The sequence below is a fragment of the Arvicola amphibius genome, chromosome 1, assembly GCF_903992535.2.
Source record: "Arvicola amphibius chromosome 1, mArvAmp1.2, whole genome shotgun sequence".
NCBI lineage: Eukaryota > Metazoa > Chordata > Mammalia > Rodentia > Cricetidae > Arvicola > Arvicola amphibius.
The window spans coordinates 95,071,463-95,089,695 of NC_052047.1; the positions used below are offsets into that span (position 1 = coordinate 95,071,463).

The 18,233-nt window shown below is 44.8% G+C and overlaps 1 protein-coding gene across 1 annotated transcript in view; it reads left to right on the top strand.

Moving 5' to 3' along the window:
• The window catches only part of Adgre1 (adhesion G protein-coupled receptor E1), a 105,970-nt gene that overhangs the window by 50,021 nt on the left and 37,716 nt on the right, over nt 1-18,233 (top strand). Inside the window, exons 11-12 of the mRNA XM_038329316.1 lie at nt 1,311-1,394; nt 7,422-7,599. Coding sequence (XP_038185244.1) covers nt 1,311-1,394; nt 7,422-7,599 — 262 coding nt within the window. The remainder of the gene's footprint in view (nt 1-1,310; nt 1,395-7,421; nt 7,600-18,233) is intronic.

Sequence of the window (18,233 nt, forward strand, 5' to 3'; positions counted from 1 at the left end):
CAGCTTTGTGTGCTCTTGGTAAACCCACCGAATCCACTTAATGTTGCCATTGTCTTTTTTGAGGGTATCCTTCTGATTCAGATGAGATGGAATCTTAATATTGTTTTGATATGTATTTTCACTTATGGCCAAGAATAGAACTTTTTTCCATGTAACTCTTGGGCATTTGCATTTTTGGGGGGAACAGGCTGCCCATTCATACATTTGTTTTATTAATGTGGGTGATGACTAGGAACTTTTAGTTTTATTTGTTTTTGAGAGAAGACCTCACTATGTGGCTCTGGATTGCCTGGAATTTGATATGAAGACTAGGCTGACCTCAAACTCACAGAGATCTGCTTGTTTTGGCCTCTGAAGTGCTAGGGCTAGGGCTGTGCACCACCACCTCTGACCTTAATGATTAATTTTAGTTGCCATTTTGACCCAACCTGGGAAGAGAGTCTTAATGAGGGACTGTCTATATTGTGTTGTCCTATGGGTATATCTATGGGGGATTGTCTTAATTAAGTTAATTGATATGGGAAGGCCGAGTCCACAGTGGGCAGCACCATTTCCTAGGCAGGGGTCCTGAACTGTGTAAGAGTGGGAAATAGAGCTGAGTGCAGGCAAGTGTAGGCAAGTGCGTGAGCAGGCATGTACACATCACTCTCTCTACTGTCTGTGGCAGTAATGAGCCATTTCAGGTTCTTACCTGGAGTTACCACAAAGATGGACAGTACCCTAGTACTGTAAACTGAGACTCACCCTTTCTTTCCCAAGTTGATTTTGTCAAGCTATTTTATCTGAGTATCAGAAACGAAATAACTCTCCACATCTATGAGTGTATTGGGGCAGTTTCAATATGGGTTTACAGTGTGCACCAATCAAATCGAGTGTTTCAACATGGGTATACTGTGTGCGCCAATCAAATTGGGCTTTTCAACAAGGGTATACCGTGTGCGCCAATCAAATTGGGTGTTTCAACAGGGGTATACAGTGTGCGCCAATCAAATCAGGGCAGTTTAGCACTTCTTTCTTGCCCTTTGTTTATAGCTAGAGCCTTCGCCGCTTCTGATTACTAGGCCCTTGTAAACTGCCGTCTCCCTGCGGGCCAGAGTGTGCCACAATTCTCCTGAGCAAATGGGTCTGTTATCCTCAACCTTCTCAACTTCTCTAAAATGAAAGCTTGATGGGAAGATGTTTATTTCCCTCAGGACCGAGACTCAGGAATTTGGATACTCACATGTTGGGCTTTATTGTTCAATTTGTGGACTTTGTGATTCACAACGAACCAGCCGGTACTCATCTGTGCTCTTTCTCCTGGGACACAGGCCTCCTTCTGTACACTTGTGAATGCCACCTTCAGCATCCTAGATAACACGTGTGAAAACAAAAGTGCCCCAGTGTCCCTACAGGTAACGACAGCACCTTCTCCATCTGTCTGTCTGTCCCTTCCCACCACTCTGAGTGTGTGCATGCATGGCTGCATGAATGTGTGTGTGTGTGCGTGTGCGTGTGCGTGTGCGTGTGTGTGTGTGTGTGTATGCACATGTGTGTGAAGGCCAGGTATTAACCTCAGATATTGTCTTCAGCATCTCAGCATATCTTCACTTTTTAGGTTTTTTTCTTCAGCATAGAATATAATGGATTTTGTCCTGACATTTTCAAGACTGCGTGTCATTACTTTTTTTTGTATCCCCACCCCTTCCTGTCTTGGACCCATTTCAAAACATGCCACTTTCTTTATTCTTTATTTTGAAATTATATTATTTTTCAAAATAGAGTATATTTTGTTTATTCTTCAGCAATTTCATACATGTAAGCCACAATTTCACATATGTAAACTGTCCCACCTAGCCCATTATGCACCATGAGGAAGGAGAGAGTAAGCACTTATGGGTTCCAAAGATATTAATAAATCACACATAACTGGGTCACTGATGGATCAGGGCTTCAGGACAAGGACTCAAGGGGTCTTGTTTCTCCTGACAGCCCCAAGAAAGGGTGGAAGTGGGGTTTATAAACATAAAATTTATATTTATTGCCAAGTTATAGTTATAATTTTCACCAACTAGGGTTCAGAGGCTTCCTTGAATGTCCCATCATTGTCAATCAATATATTGCAAGCCTTTCAGTCCAACCAATCAGATTTGTTTGTTCCTTCTATTGTTGAGAATAGCCATGAAGCTTCTAAAGAACAAAAGATGCATGACAACTAACTCTATGAATTCTGGGAGGAAGTTGAGTAGTCACTGGAATGTTCTCAGCTCCCTTATGGCTTGGGAACCTGAACTTTAATACTTTGCAAGCAAAATGGAGTCTGAAGTCAAAATGGCAGATCAAAGTGCTTGCTCCCTTCATAAACCATGGTCATATCTCACTCAGCTCACTCTTCCCACTACTATTTTTCCTTCCCCCCAGTAGCAGTTGTTACATACTACATTATATGTTACAGTGCATGCTACATTAAATGTTGTTACTTGTTACACATGTTTATGTATGTACATATACATTACTAAGTACATAAATGTACCCTGCTCAGTCTGTATACTGTTGCCCAGATTATCTTAAAACATGGGTTCTGGGGACCTCACTCTGGTCTTCACACAGCAAACATGTATCAACTCAAGCCCTGTGCCTGAGTTTTGCTCCTGGGGCAGCACTGGGCACACAAAATTCCTATTTGATTGACTGTAGTTATAAGCCTGGAAACATGAGTGGAAGGTGAAGCTACTTCTGTTCTTCCCTGAGGTGCAATTCTGGATGGAACTGGCTTATAAATCAGGATTCAGCCAGTTTCCTTTTCCTGTGACGCTGGGGATGGAACTAAAGGCTACTGCAACCATCTGACAGCCAGAGCTCCACCCAGCCTGGGCTCTCCCATCACCTCTAGAACCCTGATACCTCTCTATTGTTACAGTTTTATCATTTCAGATAAGTTATGTAAGTGGAAACTCTGTGTATTCTAGTGTGACTGTAGTGCTCCATGTGGGAGGAGTGGAAACTCTGTGTCCTCTAGTGTGACTGTAGTGCTCTATGTGGGAGGAGTGGGAACTCTGTGTCCTCTAGTGTGACTGTAGTGTTCCACATGGGAGATGTGGAAACTCTGTGTCCTCTAGTGTGACTGTAGTGCTCCATGTGGGAGGTGTGGAAACTCTGTGTACTCATGTCTGACTGTAGTGTTCCACATGGGAGGCATGGAAACTCTGTGTACTCTAGTGTGACTGTAGTGCTCCACGTGGGAGGTGCAGAAACTCTGTGTACTCTAGTGTGACTGTAGTGCTCCACGTGGGAGGTGCGAAAACTCTGTGTACTCTAGTGTGACTGTAGTGCTCCATGTGGGAGGTGTGGAAACTCTGTGTACTCTAGTGTGGCTGTAGTGCTCCACATGGGAGGCATGGAAACTCTGTGTACTCTAGTGTGACTGTAGTGCTCCACATGGGAGATGTGGAAACTCTGTGTGCTGGAGCATGATTGTAGTGCTCCACATGGGAGGCTGAATCAGGAGGACAGTGAGTGTGGGCCCCATATCAAAAACAAAGACTTTATTTCAACTTACAGTTTGTAGCATGTCAGGTGGGAACTCAAGTCAGGAACATGGATGTGGGGGTTGATACACAGGGCATGGACTGGTGCTATTTACTGGCTTGCTCCTCATGACTTGTTCAGCCTACTTTCTTTTTTTTCTTCAAGACACAATATATTTTATTAAGAGTTCCTAGAAATGGAATATAAGATTTGTATAAAAATATCAGTTGTTTTAACAATCCAAGTCTGTTTTTTAGAAAAATTTTAATAAAAAACTTTTTAATGTGAAAGACTATGCATACTAGATAATTCAGATTAAATGTTCATGAAAAATATATGGAGCATGCTTTCTTTTCTTTTTTTTTTTTTTGGTTTTTCGAGACAGGGTTTCCCTGTAGTTTCTAGAGCCTGTCCTGGAACTAGCTCTTGTAGACCAGGCTGGCCTCGAACTCAGAGATCCGCCTGCCTCTGCCTCCCGAGTGCTGGTATTAAAGGCGTGCGCCACCACCGCCCGGCTCTGGAGCATGCTTTCTTAAAGAACCCAGGATCACCAGTCCAGAGATAGCACAGTGGTCTGGACTCTTCCTGCATTAACCATCAATCAAGAACATGCCCTACATACTTATCTGCAGATAGTTGATGAAGACATTTTCTCAGCTGAGGTTCCTCTTCCCAGATGGCTCTATCCTGTGTTAAGTTGACAAAAAAAGTAATACAGCAACTGTTTTATCTTCTCAGTGTACACACATGTGAGAATGCACATGTGCACGTATGCATGTGCACACACACACACAAGGTTGAATTGTCTGTTGAGCACTAACCAAGAAGTTTAGTATACTGAATAAAAATTCAGTGTTTGATTCTGGATCTCTAAAGTTAAATGCAGGATTTAAAAGCTGATTTTATTCATGTATTTCTTTTCTTCTGTGGTCAGGTCTTCTGCAGGTGTCCGCTGTTGCTCTCATTGCCATGGTGATGTTGTATTTGGCAGCAACATTTCATGAAGCTCTCCCCTGTATTCTAGCTCTTCCGTTCTTTCTTCCCCTCATCTGAATGTTCCCTGGGTGTTGGGATAGAGATATGACATACATGTCCTGTCTTGGGTTAAGTGTTCATTATTCATTTATTCTTAGCGCTCCAGCTCGATATGAGTCTCTGAAGTACATATCAAATGCTGTTGTTCCTGTGCCTCACTAGATAAGACATGAATGTTAGTTCATAACTCTCTCTCCATAGTGCATGCAGGTGCCATGTTGTTGCTTGTTCACACATGTGGTTTCACACAGCATTCTTCCCTAGCAGTTCTGTCAGGAACTATGTGACTGAATTCCATGTTCAAACTGTTAAGCAACTTCTTGAGAACTTAATATTTCAGAAAACAATTTAAATGATTACCACTGAGGGAGGATTTTGAGAAATTTTCAAGTGTGTCTGGAGAGATTAATCCATAGAAGAAGCTTCTAGGTCAAACAGCATGTGTAGTATAAGCTGACTCAGACACCGGCTTGCTGTGGCCTGCAAAGGCAAGACTGGGCTTAACTATTCCTAATGGGGCCCTGAAGTCTAGAAATGGAACTGAACAGATGTCACTTTTGGCTCCTTTTGTTTATTAGACAGGGTCTCTCTGTCACTCAAAATAGCCTTTAATGGCTATGTAGCCCAGGACCAACTAGAATTGTAAGAGGCTGCTTGTTTGTTCCTGGCTGCTCAGCCCCAAAATAACCACACAGAAACTGTATTAATTAAATCACTGTTTATCCTATTACATCTAGCTTCTTATTGGCTAGCTCTTACATCTTAATTTAACCCATTTATATTAATCTGTGTATCTCCACGTGGCTGTGTCTTACTGGCAAGGTTCCATCCAGTGTCTATCTCTGGTGGGGCTACATGGCTTCTGTCTGACTCTGCCTTCTTCCTCCCAGCATTCAGTTCAGTCTTCCCACCCACCTCTATTCTGCCCTATCATAGGCCCGGGACAGATTCTTTATTAACCAATGGTATTCACCGCTTACAGAGGGGAATCCCAAATCACCTCCCATTTTCCATCTAAATAAAAAGGAAGGTTTTAACTTCAACATAGTAAAATTACATATAACAAAACAGGTATCAAGCAAGAATTATAGTTACAATATTTATATCTACTTTATCTTTTATCTTAACTAAGGAAAACCATAATAATCTATTCTTCGACTCCATCAAGACTCCAGAAGGACATAATATTACCTAAGTAAACATGGAGTGCATTGTAAGCAACTTCCAAAATTCTAGAATTGACAGAGACATCTCACTGCCTGGACAGTCACCCGAAGTTCTTCTGTAATGTTAGAACATCCATCTTCAGCCTACAGGCCCATAGTATCCAGCAGAGTTTTCCATGAAGCAGGAAATTTCAAAGACAGTTCAGTCTATATTGGCAGTTTGTCAGTTACTTTCTTCTGTGTCCTGCAGAATGTCTGGCAGTCTCTTTCATGAAGCAGGAATCCCAAAGGACTGTTTCACCTATAGGAAAGTTCAGTGGGTCCTGCAAGTCCAGTTTATACAGCATAATATCAAGCAGTCCAGGCAAGAACAGTTTCTTGCCCAAATGGTTAACAAACTCCATAAGAAGCCTCTTTGCTGCCCATCTTCCTCTTGAAGTAGATTGGTGCTGCCAGGAACAACTGTGTCTCACTGTCATGAAAAGTCCTAAGTTCTTAAAACATTTTAAATGCCATATTCCATGGGTCTTTGAAAGGTTTGAAGATTATCTAGCTAACTGAAATATATCTCTATATATCTAGAAAACCTAACTAACATGACTACAAAGCTTGACTATTATAGATGATTATCTATTAACATATTTCTTAATTATACATTACATTTTTTTTCTCATGGTTTTTTTTATATTTAAAAATTTCCATCTCCTCCCCTCCTCCTCTCCCCTCCCTCCCCTCCTCCTCCCCCTTCCCTCCTCTCCTTCTCCCCCTTCCCTCCCCTCCCCTCCACCCATACCTCCCCTCCCTCCCTCTCAAGGCCAAGGAGCCATCAGGGTTCCCTACTCTATGCTAAGACCAAGGTCCTCCCAACTCCCCCCAGGTCCAGGAAGGTGATCGACCAAGCTGAGAAGGCTCCCACAGAGCCCGTCCATGCAGAAGAATCAGAGCCCAGCGCCATTATACATTACAGTTTTTTGAGACAGGGTTTCTCTGTAGCTTTGGAGCCTGTCCTGGAACTAGCTCTGGTAGACCAGGCTAGCCTCAGACTCACAGAGATCTGCCTGCCTCTGCCTCTGAGTGCTGGGATTAAAGGTGTGTGCCACCACCGCGCGGCTTACATTACATTTTTAAATGAGCTGCACAAACACAATACCTCAATCAAGAGCAGAAATATACATATAACGAAATTGACCTAAAATTTGTATCAATAGACCAAGATCTATACCAATGCAAATCTCTATAGCCCCAGTCTTCTGAGTCCTGTGATTTCAGAGCTGTGATACCACACTTAGTAGCTTTTCCTTCTGTTCCATCCTGAACCTTCTCTCCTAGTGCTAAAGATGACATAGTTATTTTGCTAACTAGAGAAGGGGAGGAGGAGGAGCAGGAGCAGGAGAAGATGGAGGAGGAGTGGGGGAGGGAGAAGAGTAGAAGAAGGATGGGGTGAGCAGGGGAGGAGCAGGGAAAGAAAGGGTAGGAGGAGGATCATGAAGGGGAGGAGTTGGGAAGAAGGGAGGAAGGAGGAGAAGAAAAAAGAGGTGTGGGAGGAGCAAGAAGAGGAGGAACCTAGGGAGGAGGAGGGGTAGGGGTGGAGGAAGACCAGGAGGAGGGGGAGGAGCAGGGGGAAGAGCAGGAGGAAGAGGGACAGAAGGAGCAGGGGGAGGAGAAAAAGGAGGAGTGGGAGGGGTGAAAACATTAGCAAATGTTTCTTTGCAGAGTGCAGCTAAGAGCATCTCCCTTGTGCTGGAGCAAGTACCCATGCGGACTGAGATCAGCAGGGAGGAGACATCGGCCCTGGGCACCATCGTGCTGGAGACTGTGGAAAGTGCCATGTTGGCTACACTTCTGGCACCCTCCGGAAACATCAGTCAGACCATTCGGACAGAAAACCTAGGTACTGCATAGCCTTGGGGGCCAGGCCGATTTTCAGGGACAGCATAGTTGGATTCTCATGACTTTCACAAACATTCCAAACCTCTAATGCACAGCAAAGCAGGTCCATATATTAGTGACATTGACAATTCATTAATCACTTGGCCAGGATTAGAGAGGACACCAAGCGTGTGTCTTAATTAATTCAGTGCACATTTGTGGGATGTCTACTATATGATTTAAGATGTGATAATCATTTTCTTGTTTAGCTATTTCCAGTTTTCCCTGCCAAGATGATGGTGGATTGTACTTCTTTTTTCCCCCAGTTTATTTATTTTTTATTAAAAATTGCCATCTCCTTCCCTTCTCCTCCTCCTTCCCTCCCCTCCCCTCCACCCATACCCCCACTCCCTCCCTCTCCAGGCCAAAGAGCCATCAGGGTTCTCTACACTATGTTGAGTCCAAGGTCCTCCCAACTCCCTCCAGGTCCAGGAAGGTGAGCAACCAAACTGACAAGGCTCACACAGAGCCCGGACATGTCGTAGAGACCAAGCCCATCGCCATTGTCCTTGGCTCCTCAGTCAGCCTCCTCAGCCACTTTCAGAGAGTCCGATTTGGTCGCATGTTCCATCAGTCCCATTCCAAGTGGACTTGGTGGTCTCCCATTAGTTCTGTCCTGCCGTCTCAGTGGGTGAACGCATCCCTCATGGTTCTGACTTTCTTTCTCATGATCTCTCTCCTTCTGCTCCTCATCAGAACTTTGGGAGCTCAGTCCGGTGCTCCAATGTGGGGCTCTGTCTCTATCTCCATCCATCGCCAGGTGAAGGTTAAGGCTCACAGTGAGCCCGTCCATGCTGTAGAGTTCACATTCATTGCCATTGTCCTTGGTTTCTCAGTCCTCCTCCACCGTCAGCCACATTCAGAGAGCCCGGTTTGGTCCCCTGTTCCATCAGTTCCATTCCAACTGGACTTGGTGGTCTCCCGTTAGATCTGTCCCACCATCTCAATGGGTAAACGCACTCCTCACAGTCTTGACTTCCTTGCTCATGATCTCCCTCCTTTTGCTCCTCATCGGGACCTTGGGAGCTCAGTCCGGTGCTTCTATGTGGGGCTCTGTCATTTTCTCCATCCAATGCCAGCTGAAGGTTCTATGGTGATATGCAAGATATTCATGAGTATGGCAATAGGATCTGGACAATTCTGGCACCCTCTCCTCAGCTGCCCAAGGACCTAGCTGGGGGCGTCCTCTGGACACCTGGGAACCCCTCTAGAGTCAAGTCTCTGCCAACCCTAGAATGGCTCCCTCAAGTAAGATATATAATTCCTTGTTCCCATATCCACCCTTCCTATATCCCAACCATCCTATTCCCCCAAGCTCTTCCCATCCTCCACTTCACACTTTTCTCGCCCCATCCCCCCTCCCCCATCCCACCCCACCCCCATGTTCCCATTTTTTGTCCTGCAATCTTGTCTACTTCCAATATCCAGGAGGATAACTATATGTTTTTCTTTGGGTTCACCTTCTTATATAGCTTCTCTAGGATTTTTATGAATTATAGGCTCGATGTCCTTTATTTATGGCTAGAACCCAATTATGAGTGAGTACATCCCATGTTCATCTTTTTGGGCCTGGGTTACCTCACTCAGGATGGTGTTTTCTATTTGCATCCATTTGCATGCAAAATTCAAGATGTCATTGTTTTTTACCGCCGAGTAGTACTCTAACATGTATATATTCCACACTTTCTTCATCCATTCTTCCACTGAAGGGCATCTAGGTTGTTTCCAGGTTCTGGCTATTACAAATAATGCTGCTATAAACATAGTTGAACAGATGCTTTTGTAATATGATTGGGCATCTCTTGGGTAAATTCCCAAGAGTGGGATTGCTGGGTCCTGGGGTAGGTGGATCCCAAATTTCCTGAGAAACCTCCACACTGCTTTCCAAAGCGGTTGCACAAGTTTGCATTCCCACCAGCAATGGATGAGTGTACCCATTACTCCACATCCTCTCCAGGAAAGGCTATCATTGGTGTTTTTGATTTTAGCCATTCTGACAGGTGTAAGATGGTATCTTAACGTTGTTTTGATTTGCATTTCCCTGATTGCTAAGGAGGCTGAGCATGCCCTTAAGTGTCTTTTGGCCATTCGAACTTCTTCTGTTGAGAATTCTCTGTTCAGTTCAGTGCCCCATTTTTTTTATTTATTTTTATTTTTTTATTTTTTTTCTCATGGTTTATTTTTTTTATATTTAAAAATTTCCATTTCCTTCCCTCCTCCTCCCCCCTCCCTCCCCTCCTTCTCCCCCTTCCCTCCCCTCCTTCTCCCCCTTCCCTCCCCTCCCCTCCACCCATACCTCCCCTCCCTCCCTCTCAAGGCCAAGGAGCCATCAGGGTTCCCCACTCTATGCTAAGACCAAGGTCCTCCCAACTCCCCCCAGGTCCAGGAAGGTGATCGACCAAGCTGAGAAGGCTCCCACAGAGCCCGTCCATGAAGAACAATCAGAGCCCAGAGCCATTGTCCTTTGCTTCTCAGTCAGCCCCCGCTGTTGGCCACATTCAGAGAGACGGGTTTGGTCGCATGATCCATCAGTCCCATTCCAACTGGAGTTGGTGATCTCCCATTAGTTCTGTCCCACCGTTTCCATGAGTGAACGCACCCCTCTCGTTCCTGACTTTCTCCCTCATGTTCTCGCTCCTTCTGCTCCTCATCGGGACCTTGGGAGCTCAGTCCAGTGCTCCAATGTGGGGCTCAGTCACCTTCCCCATCTGTCGCCAGCTGGAGGTTCCCTCACGGTCCTGACTTTCTTTCTCATGTTCTCTCTCCTTCTGCTCCTCATCAGGACCTTGGGAGCTCAGTCCGGTGCTCCAAGGTGGGGCTCTGTCATTTTCTTCATCTATCGTCAGGTGGAGGTTCTATGGTGATATGCAAGAAATTCATCAGTATGGCTATAGGAACTGGCCTTTTCAGGCTCCCTCTCCTCAGCTGCCCAAGGAACTAGCTGGGGGCGTCTCCCTGGAAACCTGGGAACCCCTCTAGGGTCAAGTCTCTTGACAACCCTCAGGTAGCTCCTTAAATTAAGATATATGCTTCCCTGCTCTCATATCCACCCTTCCTATATCCCAAGCACCCCATTCCTCCGAGCTACCCCCGCTCTCCCCTTCACACTTTTCTCTCCCCATCTTCCCTTGGGCCAGTCTTGCCCAACCCTCAAGTTCCCAATTTTGCCTGGCGATCGTGTCTACTTCCAATATCCAGGAGGATTACTATATCTTTTTTGGGAGTTCACCTTCTTATTATCTTCTCAAGGATCCCAAATTTATAGGCTCGATGTCCTTTAATTATGGCTAGAAACCGAATATGAGTGAGTACATCCCATGTTCATCTTTATGGATCTGGGTTACCTCACTCAGAATAGTGTTTTCTATTTCCATCCATTTGCCTGCAAAATTCAAGATGTCATTGTTTTTTACCGCTGAGTAGTATTCTAGCATGTATATATTCCACAGTTTCTTCATCCATTCTTCCACTGAAGGGCATCTAGGCTGTCTCCAGGATCTGGCTATTACAAATAATGCTGCTATGAACATAGATGAGCATATGCTTTTGTTGTATGATTGGGCATCTCTTGGGTAGATTCCCAATAGTGGAATTGCTGGGTCCTGGGGTAGGTTGATCCCGAATTTCCTGAGAAACCGCCACACTGCTTTCCAAAGTGGTTGCACAAGTTTGCATTCCCACCAGCAATGGATGAGTGTGCCCCTTACCCCACAACCTCTCCAGCAAAGGTTATTATTGGTGTTTTGGATTTTAGCCAATCTGACAGGTGTAAGATGATATCTCAAAGTTGTTTTGATTTGCATTTCCCTGATAGCTAGGGAGGTTGAGCATGACCTTAAGTGTCTTTTGGCCATTCGAACTTCTTCTGTTGAGAATTCTCTGTTCAGTTCAGCGCCCCATTTTTTAATTGGGTTAATTGGCATTTTACCGTCTAGTCTCTTGAGTTCCTTATATAGTTTAGAGATCAGACCTTTGTCAGTTGCAGGGTTGGTGAAGATCTTTTCCCAGTCAGTAGGCTGCCTTTGTGTCTTAGTGACAATGTCCTTTGCTTTACAGAAGCTGCTCAACTTCAGGAGGCCCCATTTATTCAATGTTGCCCTTAAAGTCTGTGCAGCTGGGGTTATGCATAGGAAACGGTTCCCTGTGCCCATTTGTTGTAGAGTACTTCCCACTTTCTCCTCTATCAAGCTCAATGTGTTCAAATTAATATTGAGGTCTTTAATCCATTTGGACTTGAGTTTTGTGCATGGTGATAGATATGGATCTACTTTCATTCTTCTACAGGTTGACATCCAGTTATGCCAGCACCATTTGTTGAAGATGCCCTCTTTCTTCCATTGTGTACTTTTGGCTCCTTTATCAAAAATCAGGTGTTCATAGGTTTGTGGTTTAAGATCCGGGTCTTCTATACGATTCCATTGGTCAACTTCTCTGTTTTTATGCCAATACCAAGCCGTTTTCAATACTGTAGCTTTGTAATAGAGTTTGAAGTCAGGGATGGTAATGCCTCTAGAAGAACCTTTATTGTATAAGATTTTTTTGGCTATCCTGGGTTTCTTGTTTTTCCATATAAAGTTGATTATTGTCCTCTCAATCTCTGTGAAGAATTTTAATGGGACCTTGATAGGGATTGCATTGAATCTATAGATTGCTTTTGGTAGAATTGCCATTTTTACTATGTTGATCCTCCCAATCCACGAGCAGGGGAGATCCTTCCATTTTCTGGTATCCTCTTCAATTTCTTTCTTCAAAGACTTAAAGTTCTTGTCAAATAAATCCTTCACTTCCTTGGTTAGCAATACTCCCAGATATCTTATGCTATTTGTGGCTATTGTGAAAGGTGATACTTCTCTGATTTCCCTCTCTGCTTCCTTATCCTTTGTGTATAGGAGGGCGACTGATTTTTTGGAGTTGATCTTGTATCCTGCCACATTACTGAAGGAGTTTATCAGCTGTAGGAGTTCTTTGGTGGAGTTTTTGGGGTCGCTTATGTATACTATCATATCATCTGCAAATAATGAAAGTTTAACTTCTTCCTTTCCAAATTGAATCCCCTTGATTCCCTTATGTTGTCTTATTGCTATTGCTAGAACTTCAAGCACTATATTGAAGAGATAAGGAGAGAGTGGACAGCCTTGTCATGTTCCTGACTTTAGTGGGATAGCCTTGAGTTTCTCTCCGTTTAATTTGATGTTAGCTGTCTGCTTGCTGTAAATAGCTTTTATTATATTTAGGAATGACCCTTGTATCCCTAATCTCTCCAAGACCTTTATCATAAAAGGGTGCTGAATTTTGTCAAATGCTTTTTCAGCATCTAATGAGATGACCATATGGTTTTTTTCCTTCAGTTTGTTTATATGATGGATTACATTAATAGATTTTCGTATGTTGAACCAGCCCTGCATCTCTGGGATGAAGCCTACTTGATCGTAATGGATAATTTTTCTAATGTGTTCTTGGATTCGGTTTGCCAGTATTTTATTGAGGATTTTTGCGTCAATGTTCATGAGTGAGATTGGCCTGTAATTCTCTTTCTTGGTTGAGTCTTTGTGTGGTTTAGGTATCAGGGTAACTGTAGCTTCATAGAAGGAATTTGGCAGTGACTCTTGTGTTTCTATATTATGAAATACCTTAAGGAGTATAGGTATTAGGTCTTCTTGGAAGTTCTGGTAGAATTCCGCATTGAAACCATCTGGTCCTGGGCTCTTTTTGGTAGGGAGGTTTCTGATAACAGTTTCTAATTCTTCGCGACTAACAGGACGATTTAGAGCATTTACCTGGTCCTGGTTTAACTTTGGTATATGGTATTTATCTAAAAAACTGTCCATTTCTTTTACATTTTCCAATTTTGTGGCATACAGGCTTTTGTAGTAAGATCTAATGATTTTCTGAATTTCCTCTGTGTCTGTGGTTATGTCCCCCTTTTCATTTCTGATCTTGTTAATTTGCGTGTTCTCCCTCTGCCGTTTGATTAGTTTGGCTAAGGGTTTGTCAATCTTGTTGATTTTCTCCAAGAACCAGCTTCTTGTTTCATTGATTCTTTGGATTGTTTTCTGTGTTTCTATTTTGTTGATTTCTGCCCTCAATTTGATTATTTCCAGTCTTCTACTTCTCCTAGGTGAGTCTGCTTCTTTTTTTTCCAGAGCTTTCAGGTGTGCTGTTAAATCACCAATGAGCGCTTTCTCCGTTTTCTTTAAGTGGGCACCTAGTGCTATGAACTTTGTTCTTAGCATTGCTTTCATGTGTCCCATAGGTTTGAGTATGTTGTGTCTTTGTTTTCATTAAATTCAAGAAAGACTTTAATTTCTTTCTTTATTTCTTCCTTGACCCAGGTGTGGGTCAGTAGTTGACTGTTCAGTTTCCATGAGTTTGTGGGTTTTCTGGGGGTAGCATTGTTGTTGAATTCTAATTTTAATCCATGGTGATCCGATAAGACACAGGTGGTTATTAATATTTTTTTGTAACTGTGGAAGTTTGCTTTGTTACCAAGTATATGGTCAATTTTCGAAAAGGTTCCATGAGCCGCAGAGAAGAAGGTATATTCTTTCCTATTTGGGTGGGATGTTCTATAGATGTCTGTTAAGTCCATTTGGTTCATTACCTCCATTAAGTCTTTCAATTCTCTGTTAGGTTTCTGTCTGATTGACCTGTCCATTGGTGAGAGAGGAGTGTTGAAGTCTCCAACTATTAGTGTGTGTGGTTTGATGGCTGCCTTGAGTTCTAGAAGTGTTTCTTTTACATAAGTGGGAGCTTTTATATTAGGGGCATAGATATTCAGGATTGAGACTTCATTCTGATGGATTTTTCCTGTTATGAGTATAAAGTGTCCCTTTCCATCTCTTCTGATTGATTTTAGTTTGAAGTCAACTTTGTTGGAAATTAGTATGGCCACACCCGCTTGTTTCTTAGGGCCATTTGCTTGATAAACCTTTTCCTAACCCTTTACTCTGAGTAGATGTCTGTCTTTGTGGTTGAGGTGTGTTTCTTGTAAACAGCAAAATGTTGGATTCTGTTTTCGTATCCAGTCTCTTAGCCTGTGCCTTTTTATAGGTGAATTGAGTCCATTGATATTAAGTGATATTAATGACCAGTGGTTGTTAACTTCAGTCATTTTTAGTAGTAGAGTTTGTGTGTTTCTCTTCTTCTAGTTGTGCTTGTGAAGGGTCGCTAGATGCCTGAGTTATTGTGGGCGTTGTTGGACTCCTTGGTTTGTGATTTTCCTTCTATTACTTTCTGCAAGGCTGGATTTGTGGCTGCGTATTGTTTAAATCTGTTTTTGTCCTGGAATATCTTGTTTTCTCCATCAATGGTGAATGCAAGCTTTGCTGGGTATAATAGTCTAGGCTTGCATCCATGTTCCCTAAGTGTCTGTAGCACATCTATCCAAGCTCTTCTGGCTTTCATGGTTTCCATTGAGAAATCAGGTGTAATTCTGATAGGTTTCCCTTTATATGTTACTTGACCTTTTTCCTTTGCAGCTCTTAATATCTGTTCTTTATTCTGTATGTTTTGTGTTTTGATTATTATATGGCGTGGGGATGCTTTCTTTTGATCCAGTCTATTTGGTGTTCTGTAGGCTTCTTGTACCTTCATAGGAACATCCTTCTTTAGGTTGGGGAAGTTTTCTTCTATAATTTTGTTGAATATGTTTTCTGGGCCTTTGAGTTGTTATTCTTCTCCTTCTTCTACCCCAATTATTCTTAGGTTTGGTCTTTTCATGGTGTCCCAGATTTCCTGGATGTTTTGTGTTAAGAATTTGTTAGATTTGTTTAGTTCTTTAATCTGTGAGTTTATTTCCTCTATAGTATCTTCAGAGTCCGAGATTCTTTCTTCCATCTCTTGTATTCGGTTGGAAATACTTGTCTCTGAAGTTTCTGTTCGTTTACTCAGAGTTTCCATTTCCAGTCGTCCCTCAGATTGTGTTTTCTTCAATACCTCCATTTCATTTATCAGGTCTTGTACTGTTTCCCTTACCTGCTTGATTGCTTTTTCTTGTTTTTCTTGTTTTTCTTGGGTATCTTTGAGAGATTTATTTATTTCGTCTACCTTTTTGTTTGTCATCTCCATTTCTTTATGGCAGTTTTTTACCTCCTGTTTAAGGTCCTCTATTATTTTCATAAAGTACTGTTTAATGTCGGTTTCTTCTATATCTTCTGGGGTAGGGTGTTCAATTCTTGTTGTTTCGGGATGTCTGGATTGTGGTGATGTCATGTTGCCTTTCATGTTGTTGGAGGAGCTCCTGCATTGGCGCCTGCCCATCTCTTCCTTCAAAAGGAGCGCGGAGGTGTTTGGTGTCCTAGACCAATAATTGCTGTGACTGAAACTGGTTGGATCTCCCCAGTGCCAGAGGAGGACCTATTCTTTGCGTCACAATCTGAAGAAGCCCACACTCCCTTGCAGGAATCCTCAGACCTGCCTGGAGGCCCGGGTCCAACTCCTCTGGGTGGATGGCCTTAGAACAGGAGCAGGACACCTGAGAACACTAGGGAAAGCTTGGGAGACACACAGGGAAGGGAGAAACCGACACAAGCCTGCAGAGGGAAGTGGGGGTAGGGGGTCTGTGCTCTCTTCCAGGGCAGGTTGCCCCAGGGTCCGCATTCACTCACCAGTTCAGATGGAATGTCAGGGCACAGGATCAGGGATTCCAGGCAGCCCAGGGTCGCAGCCCAGACAAAAGGGCCAAGGTGGGGGCAGGGCGGGATGGAATACCACACAGCGAACCTGGCAGCACAATCTTAAGGAGCCCGCACCCCTCCACAGGAATCCTCAGACCTGCCTGGAGGCCAGAGTCTGACCCCTTTGGGTGGATGGCCTTAGAACTGGAGCAGGACACCCCAAAGAATGATGGATCCTCTGGCAGATTGTCAGGTCCCCTTGCAGGCCAAGCAGCTCTCAGACAAAGGCCTACCTTGCCCCGGGCAGTCAAATGAAGGAGGAGACCTCCCACCGGCCTGGGTGCACTCAATTCCAGGTCCCCAGAGCCCAAACAGGCTGAGCTGTGGGATTTTGTGGCCCCAAAGACGGGAGGATGAGGCAGGGGGAGGGGGGGAGGATTCTGGGTGCAAGCTGGGAAGGGACAGGGAGAGAGAGGCGGTATCCGGGGAGAATAACCCCTGCAGGAAGAGCAGGAAGTGTGCTGGTGGCAGGGGGAGTTGTGGAGAGTCGGTGGTCCCTCTCCGGGCAGCTGCCGCGGTTCGGGCACTCACTCCTCACTCACCTCAAAGAATGATGGATCCTCCTGCAGACTGTCAGGTCCCCTTGCAGGCCAAGCAGCTCTCAGACAAAGGCCTACCTTGCCCCAGGCAGTCAAATGAAGGAGGGGACCTCCCACAGGCCTGGGTGCACTCAATTCCGGGTCCCCAGAGCCCAAACAGGCTGAGCTGTGGGATTTTGTGGCGCCAAAGACGGGAGGATGAGGAAGGGGGTGGGGGGGAGGATTCTGGGTGCAAGCTGCTAAGGGACAGGGAGAGAGAGGCGGTATCCGGGGAGAATAACCCCTGCTGAAGAGCAGGAAGTGTGCTGGTGGCAGGGGGAGTTGTGGAGATTCGCTGGTTCCTCTCCAGGCAGCTGCCGCGGTTCGGGCACTCACTCCTCACTCACCTCAAAGAATGATGGATCCTCCTGCAGACTGTCAGGTCCCCTTGCAGGCCAAGCAGCTCTCAGACAAAGGCCTACCTTGCTCAGGGCAGTCAAATGAAGGAGGGGACCTCCCACCGGCCTGGGTGCACTCAATTCCAGGTCCCCAGAGCCCAAACAGGCTGAGCTGTGGGATTTTGTGGCCCCAAAGACGGGAGGATGAGGCAGGGGGAGGGGGGGAGGATTCTGGGTGCAAGCTGGGAAGGGACAGGGAGAGAGAGGCGGTATCCGGGGAGAATAACCCCTGCAGGAAGAGCAGGAAGTGTGCTGGTGGCAGGGGGAGTTGTGGAGAGTCGGTGGTCCCTCTCCGGGCAGCTGCCGCGGTTAGGGCACTCACTCCTCACTTACCTCAAAGAATGATGGATCCTCCTGCAGACTGTCAGGTCCCCTTGCAGGCCAAGCAGCTCTCAGACAAAGGCCTACCTTGCTCAGGGCAGTCAAATGAAGGAGGGGACCTCCCACCGGCCTGGGTGCACTCAATTCCAGGTCCCCAGAGCCCAAACAGGCTGAGCTGTGGGATTTTGTGGCCCCAAAAACGGGAGGATGAGGCAGGGGGAGGGGGGGAGGATTCTGGGTGCAAGCTGGGAAGGGATAGGAAGAGAGAGCGTGCCCCATTTTTTAATTGTGGGATTGTACTTCTTGATGTCGCATTTAGAATATTCTTTTCCTTTCTCTTAGCGACTGAGCATCTTAGCACCGCAGCCATTCCACCTACTCGTGTCTTAGAGTTAAGACAGTGAAGGACAGGGTGCAAATCAATTCATGAAGGGCCCAAAGTATTATTGAGAAATATGTGTTATTTTTAATCCTGGAAGACTTGGGGGCTCTTTGTTTCAGCACCATGGCTCATCCTTCCCTGACTGATACATGCTTGATTGCTGACCACTTGGGGATATTGGATGCCACTGATCTTTGTATGTACTTCTCACTCCAGTTATCCATTCTTGTGTTGGTCAGTCC